The sequence below is a fragment of the Ruditapes philippinarum genome, unplaced genomic scaffold (genome assembly GCF_026571515.1).
Source record: "Ruditapes philippinarum isolate M1 unplaced genomic scaffold, ASM2657151v2 ctg2384_1_1_1_1, whole genome shotgun sequence".
Lineage (NCBI taxonomy): Eukaryota > Metazoa > Mollusca > Bivalvia > Venerida > Veneridae > Ruditapes > Ruditapes philippinarum.
Genome location: NW_026866794.1, coordinates 165,452 through 189,027, shown reverse-complemented (window position 1 = coordinate 189,027; position 23,576 = coordinate 165,452). Strand labels below are relative to the sequence as shown.

The window sequence follows — 23,576 nt, the reverse complement described above, 5'->3', positions numbered from 1 at the left end:
GACTTTTAGGATCGGTGAATGTCCGTCGTCCGTCGTCCGTCGTCCGTCCGGCCGTCCACAATTACTTGTGAACACTCTAGCGGTCGCATTTTTGCCTCAATCATCATCAAACTTGTGTCAGGATGCTTATCTAGTTGAAAAGCTCGGATGAGTTCGAACATGGGTCATCTCGGATGAAAACTAGGTCACAAGAGCTAAAAATAGAAAAACCTTGTGAACACTCTAGAGGTCACATTTTTGACCCAATCATCATCAAACTTGGTCAGGATGTTTGTCTTGGTGATAGCTTGGATGAGTTCGAACATGGGTCATCTCGGATGAAAAAGTAGGTCACAGGAGCTATAAATAGAAAAAACCTTGTGAACACTCTAGTGGTCACATTTTTGAACCAATCATCAATCAAACTTGGTCAGAATGCTTGTCTAGTCAATTGCTTGGATGAGTTCGAACATGGTCATCTCTGATGAAAAACTAGGTCACAGGAGCTAAAAAAATAGAAAAACCTTGTGAACACTCTAGTGGTCACATTTTTGACCCAATCATCATCAAACTTTGTCAGGATGCTTGTTTAGATAATAGCTCGGATGAGTTCGAATATGGGTCATCTCGGATGAAAAACTAGGTCACCGGAGCTATAAATAGAAAAACCTTGTGAACACTCTAGTGGTCACATTTTTGCATCAATCATCATCAAACTTGGTCAGGATGCTTATCTAGTTGATAGCTTGGATGAGTTCGAACATGGGTCATCTCGGATGAAAAAAGTAGGTCACCAGAGCTAAAAATAGAAAAACCTTGTTAACACTTTAGCGGTCACATTTTTTGCATCAATCATCATCAAACTTGATCAAGATGCTTGTCTAGGTGATAGCTCGATGAGTTCGAACATGGGTCATCTCGGATGAAAAAACTAGTCACAGGAGCTAAAAATAGAAAAACCTTGTTAACACTCTAGTGGTCACAATTTGACTCAATTGTCATCAAACTTGGTCAGGAAACTTGTCTAGGTCATTGCTGGGAATAAATCGAACATGGGACATTTCGGATGAAAAACTAGGTCACAGGAGCTAAAAATAGAAAAAATCTTGTTAACACTCTAGTGGCTACTGTTGTGATCCAAATATTCTGTTAAATTGGTCTGAAAGTTTGTTTTGATGATTTCTAAGTCAAGATCGAACATGGGTCACTTGGATGAAAAACTAGGTCACACCGCCCAAATTATGGAAAAAACCTTGTTAACATTCTAGTGGTCACATTTTCGACTCAATTATCATCAAACTTGGTCAGGATGTTTGTCTAGGTAATTGCTTGGATGAGTTCGAAATCGCATGTGAAAACTAGGTCACCGGAGCTAAAAATAGAAAAATCTTGTTAACACTCTAGTTTGCTACTGTTTTGATCCAAGTATCCTGGAAATTGGTCTGAAAGTTTGTTTTGATGATTTCTAGGTCAAGTTTGAATATGTGTCACCTGGGTAAAAAACTAGGTCGCACTGCTCAAATATGGATAATCCTTGTTAACACTGTAGTGGTCACATTTTTGACTCACCTGTCATGAGACTTGGTCAGAATGCTTGTCTAGGTAATTGTTTGGATGAGTTTGATAATTCAGGTGAGCGATCTAGGGCCATCATGGCCCTCTTGTTTATTTATTTATATATAATTTTTGTTTTTATTTTTTTTTAGTGCAACCAAAACCCCACATACATCGTAAGATTTCAGCACACTGTAATCTTGTACCATTATATAATTGTAATTCTACAGTCTAATAATTATGCCAGTGTAAAATAATTTTTTGAATTTCTGAGATTATATATTAAAATTTAAACTGATCTTTGATCTGTTTTTTAATAAAAAAGTCACAGAAGCCCTATTCTACTGGTACATGATCGGCTCTGGCCATGGAGCATTGTCACCAGGTTCTCTGTTCTGTAGACTGCTTAATTTTTGCACTTTACTTTAATAATGCTTTTTGCACTTTACCTTAATAATGATTTTTGCACTTTACATTAATAATGGACTGTTCCAAGATCATGAAACAAAGAAATCGGGGCTAGTCCATTTTCAAATTCAGCTAAATATTAGTTATCTGTTAATAACTTTATGCTTGAGCCTTTGCCACCAGTATAGAACCAGGCCAGCCAGTACATCCATAATGTGTGTGCGTCCGTAGCCAAGTGGTTAAACCTGTGACTTGCCCCTCACTGCTGTTTGTTCCTACAGGGACTTTGAATTCTTTCATGTGAGGAAGTTGTCCAGCTAGCCTACTGAATGTGGTGGTTCTACTCAGGTGCCTGTTCATACCGGAAAATAAGGCATGGAAGGGCACCTGAGGTCTTCCTCCACCAATTAACCTAGAAAGTTGCCATAAGATCTATATTGTGCAGATGCAATAAAAACCCAAGCAAAAAGAAACAAAAAATAAAACAACATCCATGCAGTCTATTAACCCAGCTGTGTAAAATCTTGATAGCTTAATTCTTCTATTAGGATATTAAAACTCCTTGGACTGTTCCAAATTTTAAAAAGTTGGGCAATTTCATTTCACAAACTCTGCTGGTTAAAGGTTGAAATTATTTAAAGTTATTTTGTGCTGGCATAATATAATAAATGTAAATTTAACAACAGCTTAAAATTGTAACAATGAAACAGTATTTACATGTATATTTAATGAGAATAACAATATTAATATTTGATAGGGGTCACTTTTTGTTTTGTATGAAAATCTTAAATTGTATGTGATAATTTAAGAAAAATAATAGCAAAAATCAAGCAAAATTTAGACATTTGACCTTGAAGGTCAAGGTCATTTATTTCCTTCATTGGAGGACTAGCTGTCCAGTATGCTTTTAAAGAGTCAGTGGTTGACTACTCAAATACCCACTTATAAACGCCTTAGATATTTTAGCACATATTGGCACCTTTTTAGCTCACCTGTCACAAAGTGACAGGGTGAGCTTTTGTGATCGCTTTACGTCCGGCGTCCGTCCGGCGTCCGTCCGTCCGTAAACTTTTACTTTAAATGACATCTCCTCATAAACCACTAAGCCAATTTCATCCAAACTTCACAGGAATGTTCCTTTGGTGGTCACCTTAAAAAATTGTTCAAAGAATTTAATTCCATGCAGAACTCTGGTTGCCATGGCAACTGAAAGAAAAAACTTTAAATATCTTCTTGTAAAAAACCATAAGAGCTAGAGCTTAGATATTTGGCATGAAACATCTTCTAGTGAGTGTCTACCAAGTTTGTTCAAATAAAAGCCCTGGGGTCAAAATTGGCCCCGCCCCGGGGGGTCATTGATTTTCCCTATATGCATACAGTAAAAACTTAAAAAATCTTCTTTTAAAGAACCCAAAGAGCTAGAGCTAAGATATTTAGCATGAAACATGTTCTAATGGGTGTCTACCAAGTTTGTTCAAATAAAAGCCCTGGGGTCAAAAGTGGCCCCGACCCGGGGGGTCATTGATTTTCCCTATATGCATATAGTAAAAACTTAAAAAATCTTCTTTTAAAGAACTCAAAGAGCTATGGCTAAGATATTGAGCATCAAACATGTTCTAATAGGTGTCTACCAAGTTTGTTCAAATAAAAGCCCTGGGGTCAAAATTGGCCCCGCCCCAGGGGGTCATTGATTTTCCCTATATGCATATAGTAAAAACTTAAAAAATCTTCTTTTAAAGAACCAAAAGAGTTAGAGCTAAGATATTGAGCATGAAACATGTTCTAATAAGTGTCTACCAAGTTTGTTCAAATAAAAGCCCTGGGGTCAAAATTGGCCCCGCCCCGGGGGGTCATTGATTTTCCCTATATGCATATATAGTAAAAACTTAAAAAATCTTCTTTTAAAGAACTCAAAGAGCAATGGCTAAGATATTTAGCATCAAACATGTTCTAATAGGTGTCTACCAAGTTTGTTCAAATAAAAGCCCTGGGGTCAAAATTGGCACCGCCCCGGGGGTCATTGATTTTCCTTTTATGTGTATAGCAAAACTTAAAATCTTCTTTGAAAAAACCCAAATAGCTAGAGTTTAGATATTAAGCATGAAACATCTTTTAGTAAGTGTCTACAAAGTTTGTTCAAATAAAAGCACTGGGGTCAAAACTGGCCCGGCCCCAGGGGTGTCATTGTTATTAACTATATGTGTATAGTAAAAACTTAAAAAAAATCTTCTTTTAAAAAGCCCAATGAGCTAGAGCTTAGATGTTTAGCATGAAACATCTTCTTATGGGTGTCTACCAAGTTTGTGCAAATAAAAGCCCTTGGGTAAAATTGGCCCTGCAACATTGGGGGGGGAGGGGTTGGGGGGGCCTATATACAGGTGAGCGACCTCAGGGCCATCATGGCCCTCTTGTTTTCTGACTCAGAGAGATTCTTCTATAAATGAAGCTGAAAAGTTCACAAATGACCATATTTAATCAATAGGCCCTAATATATAGTTCACCAAGGAAAAAAAAGGTTTTTCAGTCTTTTGTGAATACAGGGTCTGAGTATTGTAATAAGAGGCTGAATCACATAAAAATAAATCTGTTATTATAATTTGTAAGGAAAGGCTTATTATCTTTTTGGCATGAAACACTTGGGACAAAATTGCAAACTTCTGCACATAATTATCAAGGCTTTTTATTTACAGATAGATACTTTTATTTCCTCCAGAATTGAAGGGCATGAACATATATACAAATTATATTGCAAACATATGTGCACAATCAGAAAAAAGCAGATACATTATATATAACATTGATCATTGGTGAAATATTTTCATCTATCCAACATCGCAATATTCAATGCATTTAAAATATCACTTGTATGCAGAAACCTTAACTCGAAATCGAAATATCAAGATTCCTACAAGTTAACAAAGACATGTATAGATACATATATGACGAAATCTCATCCAATAAGGGGTTTTGGGGGAGGGTTTTTTTTGTTGGTTTTTTTTATGTTGTACACACACACTTTTGAGTGAAGTATGATATAGTCTAGATAAAGAAAGTAAAACGCTTGCTTGGAAATGCCTTAGACTTTGCTTTACTTAAAGATAAAATTCAATAATACAGGTACATGAATGATAAAAGCAATTTACCTAGTGTTTTTCTTAACCTGCTGGAGCCTTTCCCATCTGTATAGAGCTTTGGGTCAGCCACTACATGTGCATCCTTGCAGTCTAACCAGGCTCTAAACATATATGAGCCGCGTCACGACAGAACCAACATAGTGGGTTTGCGCCCAGCATGGATCCAGACCAGCCTGGATCCAGACCAGCCTGTGCAGATGCGCAGGCTGCGTCTTGTCTGGATCCATGCTGGTCGCAAACCCATTATGTTGGTTTTGTCATGATGCGGCTCATATAAGTGTTGTTGACTATCAAACTTGGAGTTTTCATCTTGATATACCCAACATTGATAATGGGAAAGTCCAAAAATAAAAGCTAGACAAGACCGTTTTAGCAGATTAAGGGTTCATAAGTGATACATGATTTATGGTTACTTGCTTTGATATAATTAACATCATTTGGCCCGTGACTTGTTTCCCTTGTCAAAATTGGGAATATGATGATGGTTGAATATATCAAGATATTTTGTTTGCAAATTTAAGCTCAATTGCTTAACTAGTTTGAGTTAACACATACAAATATATATTTTAGATAATATAGCTGATGCTGATGCTTTATTAAAAATAGTTTTAAATTAGTGCAAAAAAGACATAGCCATTCAAATTGTAATTTGATCCCTTTTTAAAAAAAATAATGTTATACCGGTACATGTAAGCAAACACAAGTTGTTTAATAAGAATTGCAAATTTTAATTTTTATTCACAATGAAATATTTGTAGAGACATTTGATATTGTGTTATATATGTTTATTTAAAGATTAAAGGATAATTTAAAACTGATTTGATCTGGTTTATTTCACCCAATTAAAATGTAGAGTCATTTATATGTAATATAATGACTCTTTAATGTGACTTACAATTAAGATACATTTGTAAATATTTTGAAAATTGCTTGACTAATGATTCAGTGTAAATCGAAAAGATTTACAGTGACTTCTGTAATTGTTCGAATTCTACCATATACTTCTCTTTTTTTAACAATAAAAAAGCTATCCAGCTAGCTTATGGAATTTTTTATAGTTTAACTAAGAGGTACCCCAGGTTAATTTTGTTGTTTAACTTGGGTACCCCTTGTTAATTTTGTTGTTTAACTTTGGGAACCTCTGGTTAATTGTGCCTGAATGAATGTGCATATTTAAAAGGCACCTCTCATGTCTTCTATCAATAATTCAAGAATGTTGTGTGATGACTGTAACAATGTCAGGGTGACTTACAAAAACAACAACAACATGTTTTTTTTACAATACGTTGTTTCCTTCATTATTTATTTAAATATTTCTGTTTTTACATTACATTGTCTTCTTTGAATTAATTACCAGTTATTTCTTTAATTATTTTAGAAATTCTTAATTGTATAGTTTGTCCTATTTTACAAACATGTTTCAGTATTTATTCTATAAAATATCATTTTCACCTGTAACCCATAATTTTTATTTGAATAATCCTAGAAATTATGATATAATATACATGTAATTAGACTAACATTTAGTTTTGTTTCCTACAGATGCTCAAGGAAATGCCACATTGGTGTATGCCCAGCTACAGATTGTTGAAGACTGCTTCACAGATTTTTGTGCCTGTTGCCCATGCTATCCAAAAGATTCTGAGAACCCAGACAATATTGTACTGTCAAAGATGGGTGAGTAAAGTAGGAGTGTTTACACTTTAATTTATATTCTGCTAGAGTAGGCACAGTGGTTCACTGGGCTAATATTGTCTTGACTACTATTTCAGGGCTTGAGTTTGATTCCCTGCTAGTCCAACTAAAATTGCTAACAAGTCTTCCAAATGACTATTTAAAACCAAGATCGTGTTGAATGGTGCTAGAGACCTTGTAAATTAAAGGACAATGCTGTTTCTTCTAGAATGAACTAGTTTTTATATCCTATACACTAGACTTGAAAAAGTAAAAAAAGGTACAGTCTACTGCAGTTTAAATAATTGTGCACTGTATATCATACATTTTTGCATCTGTGAATTCATGCTGGTCTGAGCACCACAAAAGACAAAAACCTGTAAGGTGGCAGTAATCTGGCTATTGAAAATCAAAGAGTCAGATGTGATAGCATAGATAAAATGAAGAAAAAAACACACCAAAAAACAACATTAGTTTAAATATATGACAGATATTATCAACAACAAGGATGACTGGAACATAAAATGACTTAAAAAAAGACTGCTAAAAATAGATACCCTTAAAATATAATTATACATGTATATATATTCTTCTGTTGCAGGTTTACCATATATGTTAATGAAGGAAGTGTATGTTGATGCCTTTATACTACATGAAGATTCTGAACTTAGTAAAGTGATGGAAATGCAAACAGAGGATGAGAGAAAAAAGAAATCTAAAGGAGAGAAAGAAGAGGAGCATACTATTAAAGTTGATCCAAGGAAAGATCTTGACCGTCCTTGGACCACATTTTGGAAATTTCAACCAGTGTGGAAAATTCGGAACTACTTTGGAGAAAAAATTGCTCTGTATTTTGCGTGGGCGGGTCTGTTGATAACAAGTTTATGGATTCCAACTTTCTTTGGACTGGCCTGCTTTTTTTATGGTCTAACTGTCAGGTATTTGATCCAGATATTTATTTTTTATTTGAATTGTTTATATAAGTAGGATATTTCAAGTTTTTTCTATAAATACAAGGTTTACTTTCATTCAGGGGTATGAAAATTAATATTTCATAAGTAAATAATTTTCATACCACGATTTTCTGTTTCTTATTATACATTTTTCACCTTTTTGACGATACAGTTTGAAATTTTTCCTTTTAAATTATGTGTATTGGCTGAATTAATTAAGAAGAAAATAGTCTGGCAAGACATCAATGAAACTAAGGAAAATATTTTTCACTGCAGTGGAAAATAACTTTTTACAGTTAAAATACGGAAAATGAAAAGATGCATTTTATTTCGTCAGATATTTCTCAATATTTCATTTATAAGTATATAATAAGTAGAAATAGGGATAAAATGTAACCCCTGAGCCTGCTGGCAGTGACTGAATCATTGCATTAACTTCAATTAACACTGATCCTGTAAGATTATTAATTAATTAATTAACTTTTCTTGCTTTGAATTTGGAATTTTTCATTGTTTTTCATTCAGTAAGGCTTCCGTTATCGCCTTATTATGGAATCATTAAATTCATACACATTTACATAATTTTTATCATTGCTTTTATGGAAATTATACTTCTTATTAGATTTTGTTTATATTATGCATTTTTAATGAATAAATATTACAATATTCTACTGTTGTATCACAGTTTTGAAAGGTCAGCACAAAATGTTGAGATGCCAAAGAATCTGACAGCGCAGGAAGAGTGTGTATACTTATTAATTATTTACTTTCAACCTTTATTTATAAGAGCTATTAATGATTAAAATAATAGCACACATGATTTGTATAATGGAAATGTGCTTTGATTACAGAACTGGCAATTTTCATTTTAAAACATTTCAGTATCAAAAAGCTGCACGTTTATTGCATAACAGGGTTTTCGTGCTACTCACAGTAAACTATGTTCATAATCCAAACACTTGAAATCTAGTCCATTTTTACTTGCTTTGTGGGTCAAACTATCAGAGGTGATGGATTTTGTAGTTTACCCTTTGGGATCAGGACTGTAAGCTACTTTGAGTTCACAAGACCACAGTTTACAGCTCAGTATCTCTTTCTTTGGTATGCTGTCAAGCAGTTTACTAGTATCAGTCAGTGCCTACACTGCAAGGAACTGATACTTCTTCTGTATATGCCTTAGCAGAGGTCAAGTGTGAATGACTGTAAAAAGAATTGATCAATCACAACAGAAGTGTCCTGCACAGTCTGGGAATCGAACCCAGGTTGCTGGATTTGTAGTTCAATGTTCTAGCAATTGGTTCAGATTATCAGACGCATTCCCAGTGCCTTATCTTTCCCAATTTCTAATTTGAAGTGCAAATTCACACACACAAAAATTACCTGTTACTTACTGTTACCTATCTTGTGAAGATAAAATTTCTTAAATTTGACAGAAAAAAAATATTGGGTGTGTAAGCCTGTTTTGTCCCCATTATAAGTTTATTAGGTTAGGTAATTAATATTTATGTGAAGGAAGCATTCAGATTATTTGAACCTGTGTCTAGTCTGCTTTCTGGATGTAACCAGAACTGTGTCATATGCAGAAATATGACGATGACCCAAATGGGGCTCATTACGATTCCTGAATTAGTGGCTTACTATTTAACCATTAGGCCACTGCTTCTCTTTGTAAGGCAGGCTAATTTAAGATAAATCTTAACAGTTTGACATGTCTTTACTATTTAGAATTTTTTTCTATTTATCTGTTTATTATGTGCTGAATATAGTTTCAGATACTGTTTCTAAATTAGGGAAAAAAGAAAAATATGTTGTTGATTTATTTTTGTTTGTTTGACTACAGGTTGAAGTGGCAGTTGGGAGAATTGTATAATACTGTTAGTGGGTCGTTTGACAATGATGTTACGCCTTATTTTGCAATGGTCATTTGTTTATGGGGTAAGTTATTTGTAATTCCCAGGTAGCGCTGTTGTTGCAAAAATGCAATGGTCAATAAAATACCAGTATCATAATTTAGAGGGTAAGTGATCATGCCAGAAACATGTTTGTCTTTTTAAGGCATTTTTCTATATATTTTTGATGCCAAAACATTGTACAATGTATATATATATTTGATGCCACTATATACATTATTTGATTTGATAAAATATTGCTAAATGTTATTGTAAAAAGGGTTATAATATTATTGTTTGATGCAAAAAGCCTACTAATATATACAAGACTGTATGTCAATAGCTATATTTTGATGCCAAAGGGCAAATGCTTAATGTTCAATAATCAAATTGCAATAAAACAAAAGACTATAATGTTGAATTCTGAATAATGAAAGCAATTTTGTGAGACAGCATTTATAAATAACTTATTGGTTTTGAATAGCTTTTGTGGACTTGAATAAAAGATTGATTATAATTATTTATATACATGTAAATTATTACAATTGACTTAACATAATATGCAAGCTAAACATATGCTGTACTGGCTCCTTATTCTATAGAATTTGTACAACAATAATTAATTTTTGGGATATTAGGATGAAAATTTTGAAGTTGTTGAATATAACCTTCTGAAATTTGTATAACAATTGGCTAGCTTTTTGCACAAGATCATCCTTATTCTGGCTATAATTCTCCCAAATTTACCCTCAGCAACCTATATAACAAATAATGTACATGTACAGCTAAGACAGGCCTAACAGATAAGCTATTCAGGATCTTTACTGGTTGCAGAGCTGTTAACTAGTGGTTTCACAAACAAAATGATTGATGTGGCTTATTTTCTTATCAATTTCTGGTATGTTGAACATGTACAAAGTATATGTATGTCATTATTATTATTTTATGTTGTGTATGCAGGTACAATATTTCTGGAGTTATGGAAGCGCTATAATGCGAGGCTGTCGTATGAATGGGATGTGGACCAGTTTGAACAGAATGAACCTGACAGGCCGGAATTCTTTGGAACCAAATTAAAAAAAGTATTTATGACACAGAAAGCAACAAAAATAAATTGTTTTACATTTTAAATTCATGACAGAATTAGAAACTTCACACACTTTTTTACCCCTTAAGTTTGATTTTATGTCACACAAACACAGATGTGGTCATATGGCTTAACTGGTTGAGGAAGACCTCAGGTGCCCCTCTGTGCATTATTTCAGGCTCATAAAAAAATTGAGTAGACCCATTGATGTCCTTAAGATAGCTGAATAGCTTCCTCACATGACAGAATTCAATCCCTGGTAGATGAGGGACAAGTGGTTTGAAGTCAACATTCTTAACCACTTGGCATCGGATGCTGTAAATTACATTAATGTCATTATTTTATGTCACTGACCAAGACCCACAACTCTTACATGGACTTTTACTTTTGTGAAGTAAATATACTCAAGCATATTGTGACAATTTTTTGTTTTACTATTTCAGGATCCTGTCACACAGCAGCATGACTGGTTTTATTCTTGGAAAAGACAAATGCTCAAATTTTGTATCTCAGCTTCAGCATTAATTTTCATGGTGAGTCAGACTGTGTCAGTTTAACATTGACAAACCTATTCAGATCTTTCTTAATCAGACCTGAAAATGGAACCAGTCAAGTTTGAATTTGTATTTAGTATTATCCAATCAGATGTATGTCACTTTCAGACTGGTGCTTTTCAAGTTTCAATTTTGACCAAGATTGTTGACCAAGATTGTTGACCAAGATTGTTATTTAAAGGAACTCAACTGAGGTTCAAGAGTCTTAAAGAATTAAATATGAATTTCTCAGATACAGTGTAGATGAACTGTGGAAATGCACAAGATAATTCAGAAACATAGTCTCCATTTCGTTCTTGTCAAAAACCTCAGTTATGTCCCTTAAATACTTTACATTTACTATATGGTGATGAAAATAAAGTTTTGTTCGGAAATAAAGTCTACACATAGCTTTTTGTCAGAGTTAGAACTTATGTTTGTATTTTTTTTTAGATAATTTATTAGATGTAATTATGTCAATTTGAAGTCAATACTTTAACTTGGATCAAATTTTTTGTAGGAAAGGTCATTTTCTAGAACAGAAATAATTGAATTCTTAGTAAGCTTGTGTATTATATCATTTAGATATTTAGTGTGAATTACTTATCTAGAGTTTGTATTTTCCAGATTTGTTTGGTATTCATCAGTGTGGCAGCGGTAGTGGTATATCGGGTGATCGTGAGCGTGGATTATTGTACAAATATAAGTACAGTCAGCTGTCTTCTCCTGACTAATATACTCTCAGCTTTACTCAATGCATTATCTATACTGCTTCTTGGAAAGGTAAATGTGAATGATTTTAATCCTTAAAGGCACATTGTGCCTCAGAAATAAATAATTTTTTACTTCTTTAGAATTGGCAAACATGAATTTTATAATGTTTAAATAATGGTTTAAGACAAATCATAGATGCTTGTTACCTGACAATAAGTAATAGATGTGATATGATTTGTAATAAAAGTAGTATTTTGACTTCCATACAAAATACCATTTTACTAATACTGTACTTATTGCCAAAAAGTTACAGATAAAAAAGATGGTTTAAGTAATAGGCTAATGAGTAACTTTTTGGATATAATAAAAGAAAATTGGTACACCTCTCTGTTATTTAACAAATATAAATATTGTACAGTACGTAAACAGGAACAAAATATTATGCTGCTGTGTTAACTAGGGTTTTAAATTATGCATGCTTCATTGGCTCTTTAAGTAATATGCAGACATACATTGTATTTCTTCCATTACAGATATTTTGTAAGCATTCTTTTAGAACGAGTAGGCCTCAGATCTCTTTCAAAGGTTGAGGTTACAGCCATAGTTGTTGATAGTTATCTAGTATTCTTGCTTAAAAGTTTGAACTCTTTAGAATTTCTAGAATGTATATTATACCAGTTAACATGAACAAAATGGCCTCTGATTCCTTTTTCTTTTCTTCTTCAGGTTTACGACTGGGTGGCATTAAAACTAACAGAGTGGGGTAAGTTTTTTTTTAATTTGTGTTTATATTGTATACATTTATTACTTCTGCATATTTCGCTTGATACTGTAAAAATATGTAGATTAACCTGTACTTCACCTCTTTGTTTTAATTGCTCAAAAGTTTTAATTTCAGAAATCAAATACTTAAAAGAGATAAGAAAATCTATATTTTTTACAATAAGTGAAAAACATGTAGATTTACTTTATCTCTGTTAAAAAATTGAATTCTGAAATAAAAACCTTTGAGCAATTAAAACACAGGGTAGTCCAAGTTCAAAAATTACAAACTTTGTTTGGTTAAGAGCTCAAAGCTATGGATATTTAACATAACATCTCTCTTTATGTACAAGTAATTATATCTTGTTATCCTGATTCAGTTTGGCTGCTTAGTTTAAAAGGGAGAGTATTGAATTAGTAATCCAGTGGTCACTGGTTGGATCCTCTGGTAGGGCTAATAGTCATCTGTCTAACACCACTGATTTAGAAATCATTTGGGATTAGTAGTTGGTAATTTTCAGAAAAATTGGTGATTACTGGTCAGTTATCCAGGAAAACTGGTTAGATGAATCGATGGCAGAGATACAACCAAAAATGTATTAAAAAGAAACAATTGAACCTGTATCCTGCTAAATGTATGTAACAAATTGACAGTTCATTTGATCTAGAGTTATCTGTCATTAATTGAAGGAAATTCCATGTCAAAATATTGATATAAAGATTCACAAAGCAACACAGTTTACCAATACATGTTTCGCTTTGTTAAGTTTCTTCATATGTTGAAGTCAAATATTAGAAATATTAGCTCCTGACAATGTAGAGTCTGGTCAAACTGCTTTATTGCCTGTACTTTGTGACATTTATCTGCTATATTGCAGTTGTTTCTTAGAACAATTATAAATATGAGCCGCATCACAACAAAACCAACATAGTGCGTCTGGTCTGGATCCATGCTGGTCGCAAACCCATTATGTTGGTATTGTCATGACGCGACTCAATTATTATTTTTACTTTTTCAGAAAATCATCGTACACAGACACAGTATAACGATGCCCTCATTATAAAACTGTTTGCCTTCTCATTCGCCAACACATATGCCTCATGTTTCTACATAGCCTTCTTTAGAGGGGTGAGTAGCCTTTAAAGACATACCTCTCGGGCTGTCTATTTAATTAGTGTTTTCTTTAGTTATTATGCAAAATGAAAATTACATAGAGGTAAACTTTTACTACTTTTGTTTTCTAACTATCTCTGAGATCATCGGTTTCAAGCTTTAGGGGTGAAGATATTGTAGCACATGTCAACTTAGCTTGTAAGTAAGTTTACCACATGAACAAATCTGTGGTTGTATGTGTATGTGATGGGATATCAAATTGAGCTGAGCACTACATAATTTAGAAACATTGGTACTATAAGATGATTTGACAAGAGTATCTTACATGGCCTTGTCCAATTTTCATCCTGGACAAAACCGTTCATCATTTTTAGAGAAAATTTTAATATAAGTACTGACTGAGTAGCGATTAGTGCGAACAATGATCGTGATTTATGATCTGTGCCGTCTCAACTTTGTCTTCACTGGTTATGTTGGTAACCCGTTTCAATCAGAAGGCTTAAAGTTAATACTCCTAAAAGCTCTCATTTTCAATATGAAACTAATGGAAATACTGCTGAATTAAGGGTTTTTAAAATATTTTTAACTTCTTTCCATGTACATGGTTTATAATAAGACACTTTTTTCAATGATATTATATTATAACGCTATTTATTTCAGAGATTTGGAGGTATATTTGGACTACCTGATGAGTACAATGACAAGTGTGAAGGGGACAGTTGTATGTCACAACTCTCATTTCAAGTCTGTATCCTCATGCTGGCAAAACCATTACCAAAGTTCTTGAAAGATATTGTATTACCGTAAGTCTTTTATTTTACCGCAAGTCTACATGTATTATATTACCGTAAGTTTAGTAATGGTGATTTCATGTTTAATCTCACTTAGGATATGTTGCCTGCTTTTAAAATTGGTCTTTTGACAGCTTGTTTGTGATTTGCAAGCTTTATAACATCTGTACCCCTTTCAAAATGCCATTTAGTTTCCACCCATTGTTTTCTCGTTTAGGGCACACACATTATTTAGCTTTGGGACCTTACGCCCATTTTCATGGAATGGCACTCGTGTGTCACATTGAAGGTTCCACGATAACCAACATATGAACACATCTGCAGCCTGTACTGGGAGGCATGGATGGTATCTTGCACTTTCCAGTACTGTCTATGAACAGGCTCAATCAAACCAAACCTGCAACATTTTCAGTTTTGTCATTTTAGACTTTCTGTAGGGATTCTATTTCTCTCTATTTAACAATAATTAAAGTAAGTTTCAATAGTGTTTCACAGTGCATAGTGTGCTCAGTTCTTCTACCAATAACTAATATTGTTCTGATTCACTAAACAATATTGCAGACTGAGCTAAAAATAGAGATTATCTATACATGGTATCCTGCAGATTTAGATGAAACTCAACATTGGCTTTCAATGACATAAACATTATTTTCCTTCCTGGTTTCTGAAATGAGTTATCTGGAGGATGTTCATTGAATTGTTTAGCTGTATTTAAGTATGACATGTTAAGATCATTAATTTTTCCATCTGAAAGAAGACCCCTCTGCATCTTTTTGTGTATGAGGTTCAAATTTGTGCCTAGGTCATGCCATGCACATCATGTTAGTTGGATGAAAAAATTAAAGAGATCTTACGAAGGGCAAGCAACTCATAATTAGTGACCTTAAAGGGACTCCACTGAGGTTTTTTATATAACTGGACTGGAAATATATTTTCGGACTTTTTTAGTGCATTTGATGCAATTCTACATGTATACATAACTTGTGGTCATTTGCTACTCTGCTTTTTCTGGTATAATAATATTTATTAAAATGAAAAGTGTTTCAAATTAGGCTAAGAATCATACTCAATAATAATTTTCAATTCAATTCTGAGTATATTTCTTTTTCATGTATTTCTGTTTTAAGTGCTCAAACTGATTTTTATAAAATTTTATAAATTATGGTTTTAGGCCTCAGTGGAGTTCCTTTAATCATTCAGAAGTCTACATACAAAAAATACAGTTCCTGTAATTCTATATCTGACAGTACACACTTTATTCTGTTTTAACATTTAGAAACCTTTATTTGATGTTTTGTAGGTTTATAAGAAAGTTATGGCGGACACGTCCCGATTGTTGCCGATGTTGCGATAAAGGTTGTTGTTGTTGCAACAACAAGGTTGAAGATGAGGAAAAGGTTTCAGATTTTATAGACACAGACTCGCTAGCGTCAAAAAGGTCGAAGGCATTTTTGAAAAAAGAAAGATACAAACCACCACTTGGAGATTTTACCCTCGGGGAATATACTGAGAAAGTTATCATTTATGGGTTTCTGATGGTAAGTTAATTTAGCGTTTTTTGTCCGTAAGTAGGTTTCTTTTAATCAATGAACTTTACTCGTTTTGAAGCAGTTACGGACAAGTGTTACATTCAAAGGTTGTTTAACCTCAAAGCTTTGATTTTTAACTCCTGTGCTGGGCATGGAGTTATATTTTTGTTGGGAGTCTATACAGTTCGAGCTTGCAGAAAGATTTGTTCTTCGAGCAATCAAGCTGTATTCATGTGCTGAAAGTAATCTAAAAAAAAGAAACATATAAGGTTCCTGTCCTCAAACTGGTATACTATTATAATGCTAGTTGGATTCAATATAATTTAAGAAAGGTATCTAAGGTCAGTATTTCTGTACAGCTAATTATTACTACCATTTGTGAAGTTTCAAGCCAATAAGACTAATGCAGGTGCTTGGAAATTGTCAGGTTCAAGTTGATGAATCATAAATTTGTCATTTAGTACCCAGGAATTTTCTTTTTAATAACTGTTAGATAAGCAATGTAGTCAACAAAATATATATACAAATATTAACGAATAAAAACTTAAAAATGAATTATCAATTTTATATTTTATAACAGCTATTTGCGGCATCATTCCCTCTGGCACCATTTATAGCCTTAGTCATATTATTCCTGGATAAACATATAGATGCCAAAAGATTGCTGTGGTTAAACAGAAGACCGGTGGCCTTTATTGCTCAAGATTTAGGTAGGTTGATTAAAAGCACTTCTTTCCATGTTTTTTTGTTTTTTTTTGCATTGTTGTATGTTTTATATATTGTTAACAGTTAAGGTGCAAATTGACATCAAATGAAATTGTTCTCAGGTCAGCCTTGTGTAAAATTCATTGAGATTTTAAGATAATTATTATGCTTCCCAAAGGTAGAGCATATAGTCACCACCTTGTCCGTCGATCTGTCTGTCTGTCCGTTGTCTTGTCCGGACCATAACTTGAAAACCCTTGGAGATAATTTGTTTAAACTTTATACAGTGGTAGAGGGCATTGAGGGGGAGTGCAGTGTCAAAGAACCATAACTCTATTTTACCTGGTTATTTAATTATCTCCCTTTTTAAAAAAATCTTGTACATCGGGACATAACTCTAAAACTATAAGAGAAATCAACATGAAACTTAGTAGGTAAATTAGATCTCAATGGGTCCATGAGCAGTGCACAAGAACCATAACTCTATTTTCCCCGGTTTTTTAATTATCTCTCTTTAAGAAAAATCTTGTCCAGGACATAACTCTTAAACTATAAGAGATATCAACATGAAACTTTGTAGGTTAATAGATCTCAATAGGTAGAAGTGCAGTGCAAAAAACCATAAATCTGTTAAACTGCATTTTTGAATTATCTCCCCTTTTAGAAAAATCTTGTCCAGGACATAGCTGTAAAACTATAAGAGATATCAACATGAAACTTTATTGGTAGATAGATCTCATTGAGTAAAAGTGCAGTACAAAAAAACCATAACTCTGTTTTGCCCAATTTTTAGCTCACCTGTCACAAAGTGACAGGGTGAGCTTTTGTGATCGCTTTTCGTCCGGCGTCCGTCCGTCCGTCGTCCGTCCGTCCGTAAACTTTTGCTTTAAATGACATCTCCTCATAAACCACTGAGCCAATTTCATCCAAACTTCACAGGAATGTTCCTTTGGTGGTCACCTTTAAAAATTGTTCAAAGAATTTAATTCCATGCAGAACTCTGGTTGCCATGGCAACCGAAAGAAAAATCTTTAAATATCTTCTTTTAAACAACCCTAAGAGCTAGAGCTTAGATATTTGGCATGAAACATCTTCTAGTGAGTGTCTACCAAGTTTGTTCAAATAAAAGCCCTGGGGTCAAAATTGGCCCCGCCCGGGGGGGTCATTGATTTTCCCTATATGCATATAGTAAAAACTTAAAATTCTTCTTTTAAAGAACCGTAAGAGCTAGAGCTTAGATATTAAGCATGAAACATCTTCTAGTGAGTGTCTACCAAGTTTGTTCAAATTAAAGCCCTGTGGTTAAAATTGGCCCCACCCCGGGGGTCATTGATTTTCCCTATATGCATATAGTAAAAAACTTAAAAAAATCTTCTTTTAAAGAACCATAAGAGCTAGAGCTAAGATATTTGGCATGAAACATATTCTAGTGAATGTCTACCAAGTTTGTTCAAATACAAGCCCTGGGGTCAAAATTGACCCCGCCCCAGGGGTCATAGATTTTCCCTATATGCATATAGTAAAAACTTAAAAAATCTTCTTTTAAAGAACCCCAAAGAGCTAGAGCTAAGATATTTAGCGTGAAACATCTTCTAATGAGTGTCTACCAAGTTTGTTCAAATAAAAGCCCTGGGGTCAAAATTGGCCCCGCCCAGGGGGTCATTGATTTTCCCTATATGCATATAGTAAAAACTTTAAAAAATCTTCTTTAAAGAACTCAAAGAGCTAGAGCTAAGATATTTAGCATGAAACATGTTCTAATGGGTGTTCTACCAAGTATGTTCAAATAAAAGCCCTGGTGTCAAAACTGGCCCCGCCGGGGGGGGGGGGGGGGGGGGGGGGGGGGGGGGGGGGGGGTCATTGATTTTCCTTATATGTGTATAGCAAAAACTTAAAAAATCTTCTTTGAAAAAACCCAAATAGCTAGAGTTTAGATACTAAGCATGAAACATCTTGAAGTAAATATCTACAATGTTTGTTCAGATAAAAGCCCGGAGGTCAAAACTGGCCCTGCCCCAGGGGTGTCATTGTTTTTAACTATATGTGTATAGAAAAAAATTTAAAAATCTTTTTATATGCCCGAAAGAATTTCGGACATATTATGTTATACCCCCTGGCGTCCGTCCGTCTGTCTGTCCGTCCGTCCGTCCGTCTGTCCGTCCGTCCGTTAGCAATTTGGTTTTCGGAGCATAACTTAAGTTCCATTTGGCCCACAATATTCAAACTTCATAGGATGATTGTCCATATTAAGTGAGAATACCTCTATTGATTTTGGGGGTCATAAGGTCAAAGGTCAAGGTCACTATGACCTTAAAACTGAAAACGTTAGCAAAATTTGGTTTCCGGAGCATAACTTAAGTTCCATTTTGGCCCACAATATTCAAACTTCATAGGATGATTGTCCATATTGGGTAGAAGACCCCTATTGATTTTGGGGTCATAAGGTCAAAGGTCAAGGTCACTATGACCTTAAAACTGAAAACAGTTTCGGAGCATAACTTAAGTTCCATTTGGCCCACAGTGTTCAAACATCATAGGATGATTGTCCATATTTGGTAGAAGACCCCTATTGATTTGGGGTCACAAGGTCAAAGGTCAAGGTCACTATGACCTTAAAACTGAAAAACAGTTTCCGGAGCATAACTTAAATTTCATTTGTCCTACAGTGTTCAAACTTCATAGGATGATTGTCCATATTTGGTAGAAGACCCCTTTAGATTTTAGGGTCACAGGTCCAAGGTCAAGGTCACTATGACCTTAAAACTGAAAACAGTTTTCCGGAGCATAACTTAAGTTCCATTTGGCACACAGTGTTCAAACTTCATAGGATGATTGACGATATTGGGTAGAAGACCCCTATTGATTTTGGGTTCACAAGGTCAAAGGTCAAGGTCACTATTACCTTAGAACTGAAAACAGTTTCCGGAGCATACTTAAGTTCTATTTGGCCCACAGTGTTCAAACTTCATAGGATTATTGTCCATATTGGGTAGAAGACCCTATTGATTTTGGGGTCACAAGGTCAAAGGTCAAGGTCACTATTACTTAGAAATTGAAAACAGTTTCTTGAGCATAACTTTAGTTCCATTTAGCCCACATATTCAAACTTCATAGGATGATTGTCCATATTGGGTAGAAGACCCCTATTGAATTTGGGGTCACAAGATCAAGGCCACTATTACCTTAAAACTGAAAACAGTTTTCGGAATATAACTTAAGTATCATTTGGCCTACTGTGTTTAAACTTCATAGTATGATTGTCCATATTGGGTTAAAGACCCTCATGATTTTGGGGTCACAAGGTCAAAGGTCAAGGTCACTTTTACCTTAGAATTGAAAACAGTTTCTGGGACATAAACTTAAAAGTTCCATTTGGACCACAATATTGAAACTGCAAAGGAGGATTGTTATTTGAAGGAGGTAATACTTTATTTTAGTCCCATGTCTTACAAATGCTTCATCTTTACTAAAAAAAAAACCACTTTCGGGCATATAATGCTCCGCCTAGCGGTGCTCTTGTTTTAAAAACCCAATGAGCTAGAACTTAGATGTTTAGCATGAAACATCTTCTTATGGGTGTCTACCAAGTCTGTTCAAATAAACAAATAAAAGCCCGTGGGTAAAAATTTGCCCGGGGGTGGGGGGGCCTATATACAGGTGAGCGACCTCAGGGCCATCATGGCCCTCTTGTTTAATTATCTCCCCTTTTAAAATCATCTTGTCCTGGAAATATCTCAAAAACTACAAGAGGTATCAACATAAAACTTTTTAGGTAGATAGATCTCAATGGGTAGATGTGCAGTGCTCAAGAACTTGAACTCTGCCTTGCCAAGTTTTGTAGTTATTGCCCTTTGTTCATTTTTACATTTTGAACTTTGTCCGGGACATAACTCAGAAACCATAAGAGGTATCAACAAGAAACTTTGTAGGTTAATAGATCGCATTGATTAGAAGTGCAGTGCAAAGAACAGTAACTCTGCCTTGTCTAATTTTGGAATTATTGTACTTTGAACTTTTTCCAGGGACATAACTCTGAAACTACAAGAGGTGTACTTTCCTGTGTCCAAAACCTATTCGGGGAGCATCACCTGACTCAAACTGGGCTCTTGTTAAATATATTAGCAATTCAAGAAATAATTTACATGTTTACATGCAGTATGCAATAAATAACTGATCTTGCAGTATTATTGCCATATTTCTTTTGTATTACTAACTCTGTAAAGTTTTTTTTATATTTTATCATGTTTGGTAATTTTATGTACCGCCTGCAATATGTAAATTACTTTCTTTGTTCACTTGACAATATTTTACATTTTAATATATGGAAAAAAAGCATGAATCTGGAGGCATTCTGCTTAAAATGCAATTTTCATGAAATATTTAAGCAGAACTGTAATAGATTTAAATTTAGGGACAGCATGCATGTTTCTTAATTCCTGAAATGTAACTTTTGACATTATTATATTACTATTTTACTATAAAATATGTGTTACAGGAATGTGGTATGGTATACTGGAGTTTGTCAATCTCATTGGTGTTGTCTCTAATGGCTTCCTTATAGCATTCACCTCGTCCTGGGGCCTTAAATACAGTGTACAAACAAGGTTATGGATATGTATAGGGTTTGAGGTAAGATATCTACATACCTTGATATAAATCATGCCCTGTAAAGCTTACAAGGATACGATTGGTCACATGATTAACCTTTGGCACCTATAAATTTGCATAATGGGCTTGTCCTAATCTAATGTTGGAACTGCCTATTTTGTTTAAAAATATATCTTTTACTTAAAGTATCATTTAACATCAGGGACACTTTTTCAACAAGCCGTATTTTTCTTACAGCAGTCGACCAAGACTAAATCACCTTGTCAAGACAGCTACAAGATTATTTGAACCTTTGATGCATCCCTTTACCAGGGGTCACATCGCCAATGGCAGGCCTAAAATTTAGCCATTGAACCCAATTGTCAATTCGAATGCTTAGGTGGAAAAAAAATCAGCTGAATTAACCAAATAAGTCAAATTATATACTAGTTATTATGAATTGTAAAAATTTGTTATTTTTCCAATAGCAAGTGATATTTTTGTGCACAGTCACCTGTATGTATATTATGATATTTTATATATGTATATCTATATTATATTTTCAGCATATAGTGTTTGCTCTCAAGTTTATACTTGCATACCTAATTCCTGATGTTCCTAAAGATGTTAGATTAGCCATAAGAAGAGTAAGTCTACTATACATTATTGTATATTGCATGTTTTTTTACACTATGTGTGGGGGGGGAGGGGGTGTCCTTGGCCAAGTGGTTACTGTCTTGACTTCCAACCGCTTGCCCATAATTGCTGTGAATCCGAATCATGACAAGGATCTTGTGTTCTTTCATGTCAGGAAGCTGTCCAACTAGCTTTCAGAACATTGGTGGTTCTACTCGGGTGTCTTCCTCAAACAGTAAAGGTGGAAAGTCGACAATAAATTAGTGCCAGCTTGTATCTAAAAATAATGTGTGCAGGGTTATCCCAGATCTTCCTTCACCAGTAAATCTGGAAAGTTTGCCAAATAACTTTAGGTTTTTGAAATGGGGAGATCACTCTTGAATAATGATTACAAGAACAGAAGTTGAAAAAAGTTGAAATTCCCAGACCTCTGTTTTATTGAGTCTGTTCAGGAGAGATAATGTAAAGTGAAACATCTGTTACACTCAACAGCCAGAAATCAAAAAACTTCTTTCATACTGTGTCATAAACACTACCGCCATTTTAGAAATGAAATTAATTGTACTTTATTATGACTCTTTTGCATGCTGGACAAAAATTATTCATGTCTTATAGGAAAAATATCAAGTTGCCAAGAAATTTGAAGAGAAGAGCAAGCCTCTGGATTACACAGAGCTTGTACCGGCAACAACTATTGATGAGAGGTAAAGCTTTTACTACACCAAGATGTATACCAAAATATGCTTCTGTTTGACTATGAATTTTTTTTCTAATTTTTCATCATTAATGTCTTAGTCAAAGTAGATCTATTTAATGAAGAATCCAAAAAACATATGAATAAACTTGATGAAACACTTCATTTTGCTATCAAGTGCTAGTTGTTTTTCTACTCTTACATTTTTTCCCAAATGTCATTTTATCGTGAATGTCATTTTTCCTGAATGTCATTTCTCTTTAATATCATTTTCTTAGATAGTCACCTTGCTAAAATATCATTTTTTACTTGATTTTTTTTATGTCAAATTTCAGTTTTTACTGATCTTTGATGAGCCAAAATTTAAATAAAAAAAAACTTATAAAAAAAATGTACTAAGGTTTTAAGATAAGTAAAAATAAGGTGATCAATACTGCAAAATAAGTCATTTATTGCAATTAACATGTAAAAAATTGCACATTTTTACTTTTCTTAAAAATGAACAAAATTTAAAGCGATCAAAATTAAGTGGATGCACAGTATGATGTTCTATGTGTTTTTACTTTGCTATTTCTTTCAATGTATAGATCTGTATTTCACGTAGCTCAAACTATCTAATATGACTTATATCTCACTGATATATATTTTAGTATCTCATAAAAAAACACAAGATAAATGTCTTATATACATATTATTTTAGAGCGTTTGATACCAGGTACGTCTTTGCTTTACTGTTCAAGAATGATTTATGAACGATAACCAAAATCAAATATTAATTTACGCATCACCCCCTTTTTTTGTCTATGATTATTTAATGCATGCCTTTTTGAATG

The 23,576-nt window shown here is 34.0% G+C and overlaps 1 protein-coding gene across 5 annotated transcripts in view; it reads left to right on the top strand.

Moving 5' to 3' along the window:
- Positions 1–6,617: 6,617 nt before the first annotated feature.
- The window catches only part of LOC132733745 (anoctamin-5-like), a gene marked incomplete at its 5' end in the record, with an annotated part of 37,076 nt that continues 20,117 nt past the window's right edge, over positions 6,618–23,576 (top strand). For 4 of the 5 annotated variants that reach the window (XM_060720423.1, XM_060720419.1, XM_060720422.1 and 1 more), the window contains 16 exon segments: positions 6,618–6,752; positions 7,351–7,687; positions 8,388–8,444; positions 9,543–9,637; positions 10,552–10,673; positions 11,122–11,211; positions 11,839–11,994; positions 12,652–12,688; positions 13,707–13,816; positions 14,462–14,604; positions 15,893–16,130; positions 16,702–16,831; positions 21,322–21,455; positions 21,980–22,060; positions 22,665–22,753; positions 23,444–23,458. In XM_060720423.1, coding sequence (XP_060576406.1) covers positions 6,618–6,752; positions 7,351–7,687; positions 8,388–8,444; positions 9,543–9,637; positions 10,552–10,673; positions 11,122–11,211; positions 11,839–11,994; positions 12,652–12,688; positions 13,707–13,816; positions 14,462–14,604; positions 15,893–16,130; positions 16,702–16,831; positions 21,322–21,455; positions 21,980–22,060; positions 22,665–22,753; positions 23,444–23,458 — 1,969 coding nt within the window. 5 annotated transcript variants of the gene reach the window in all.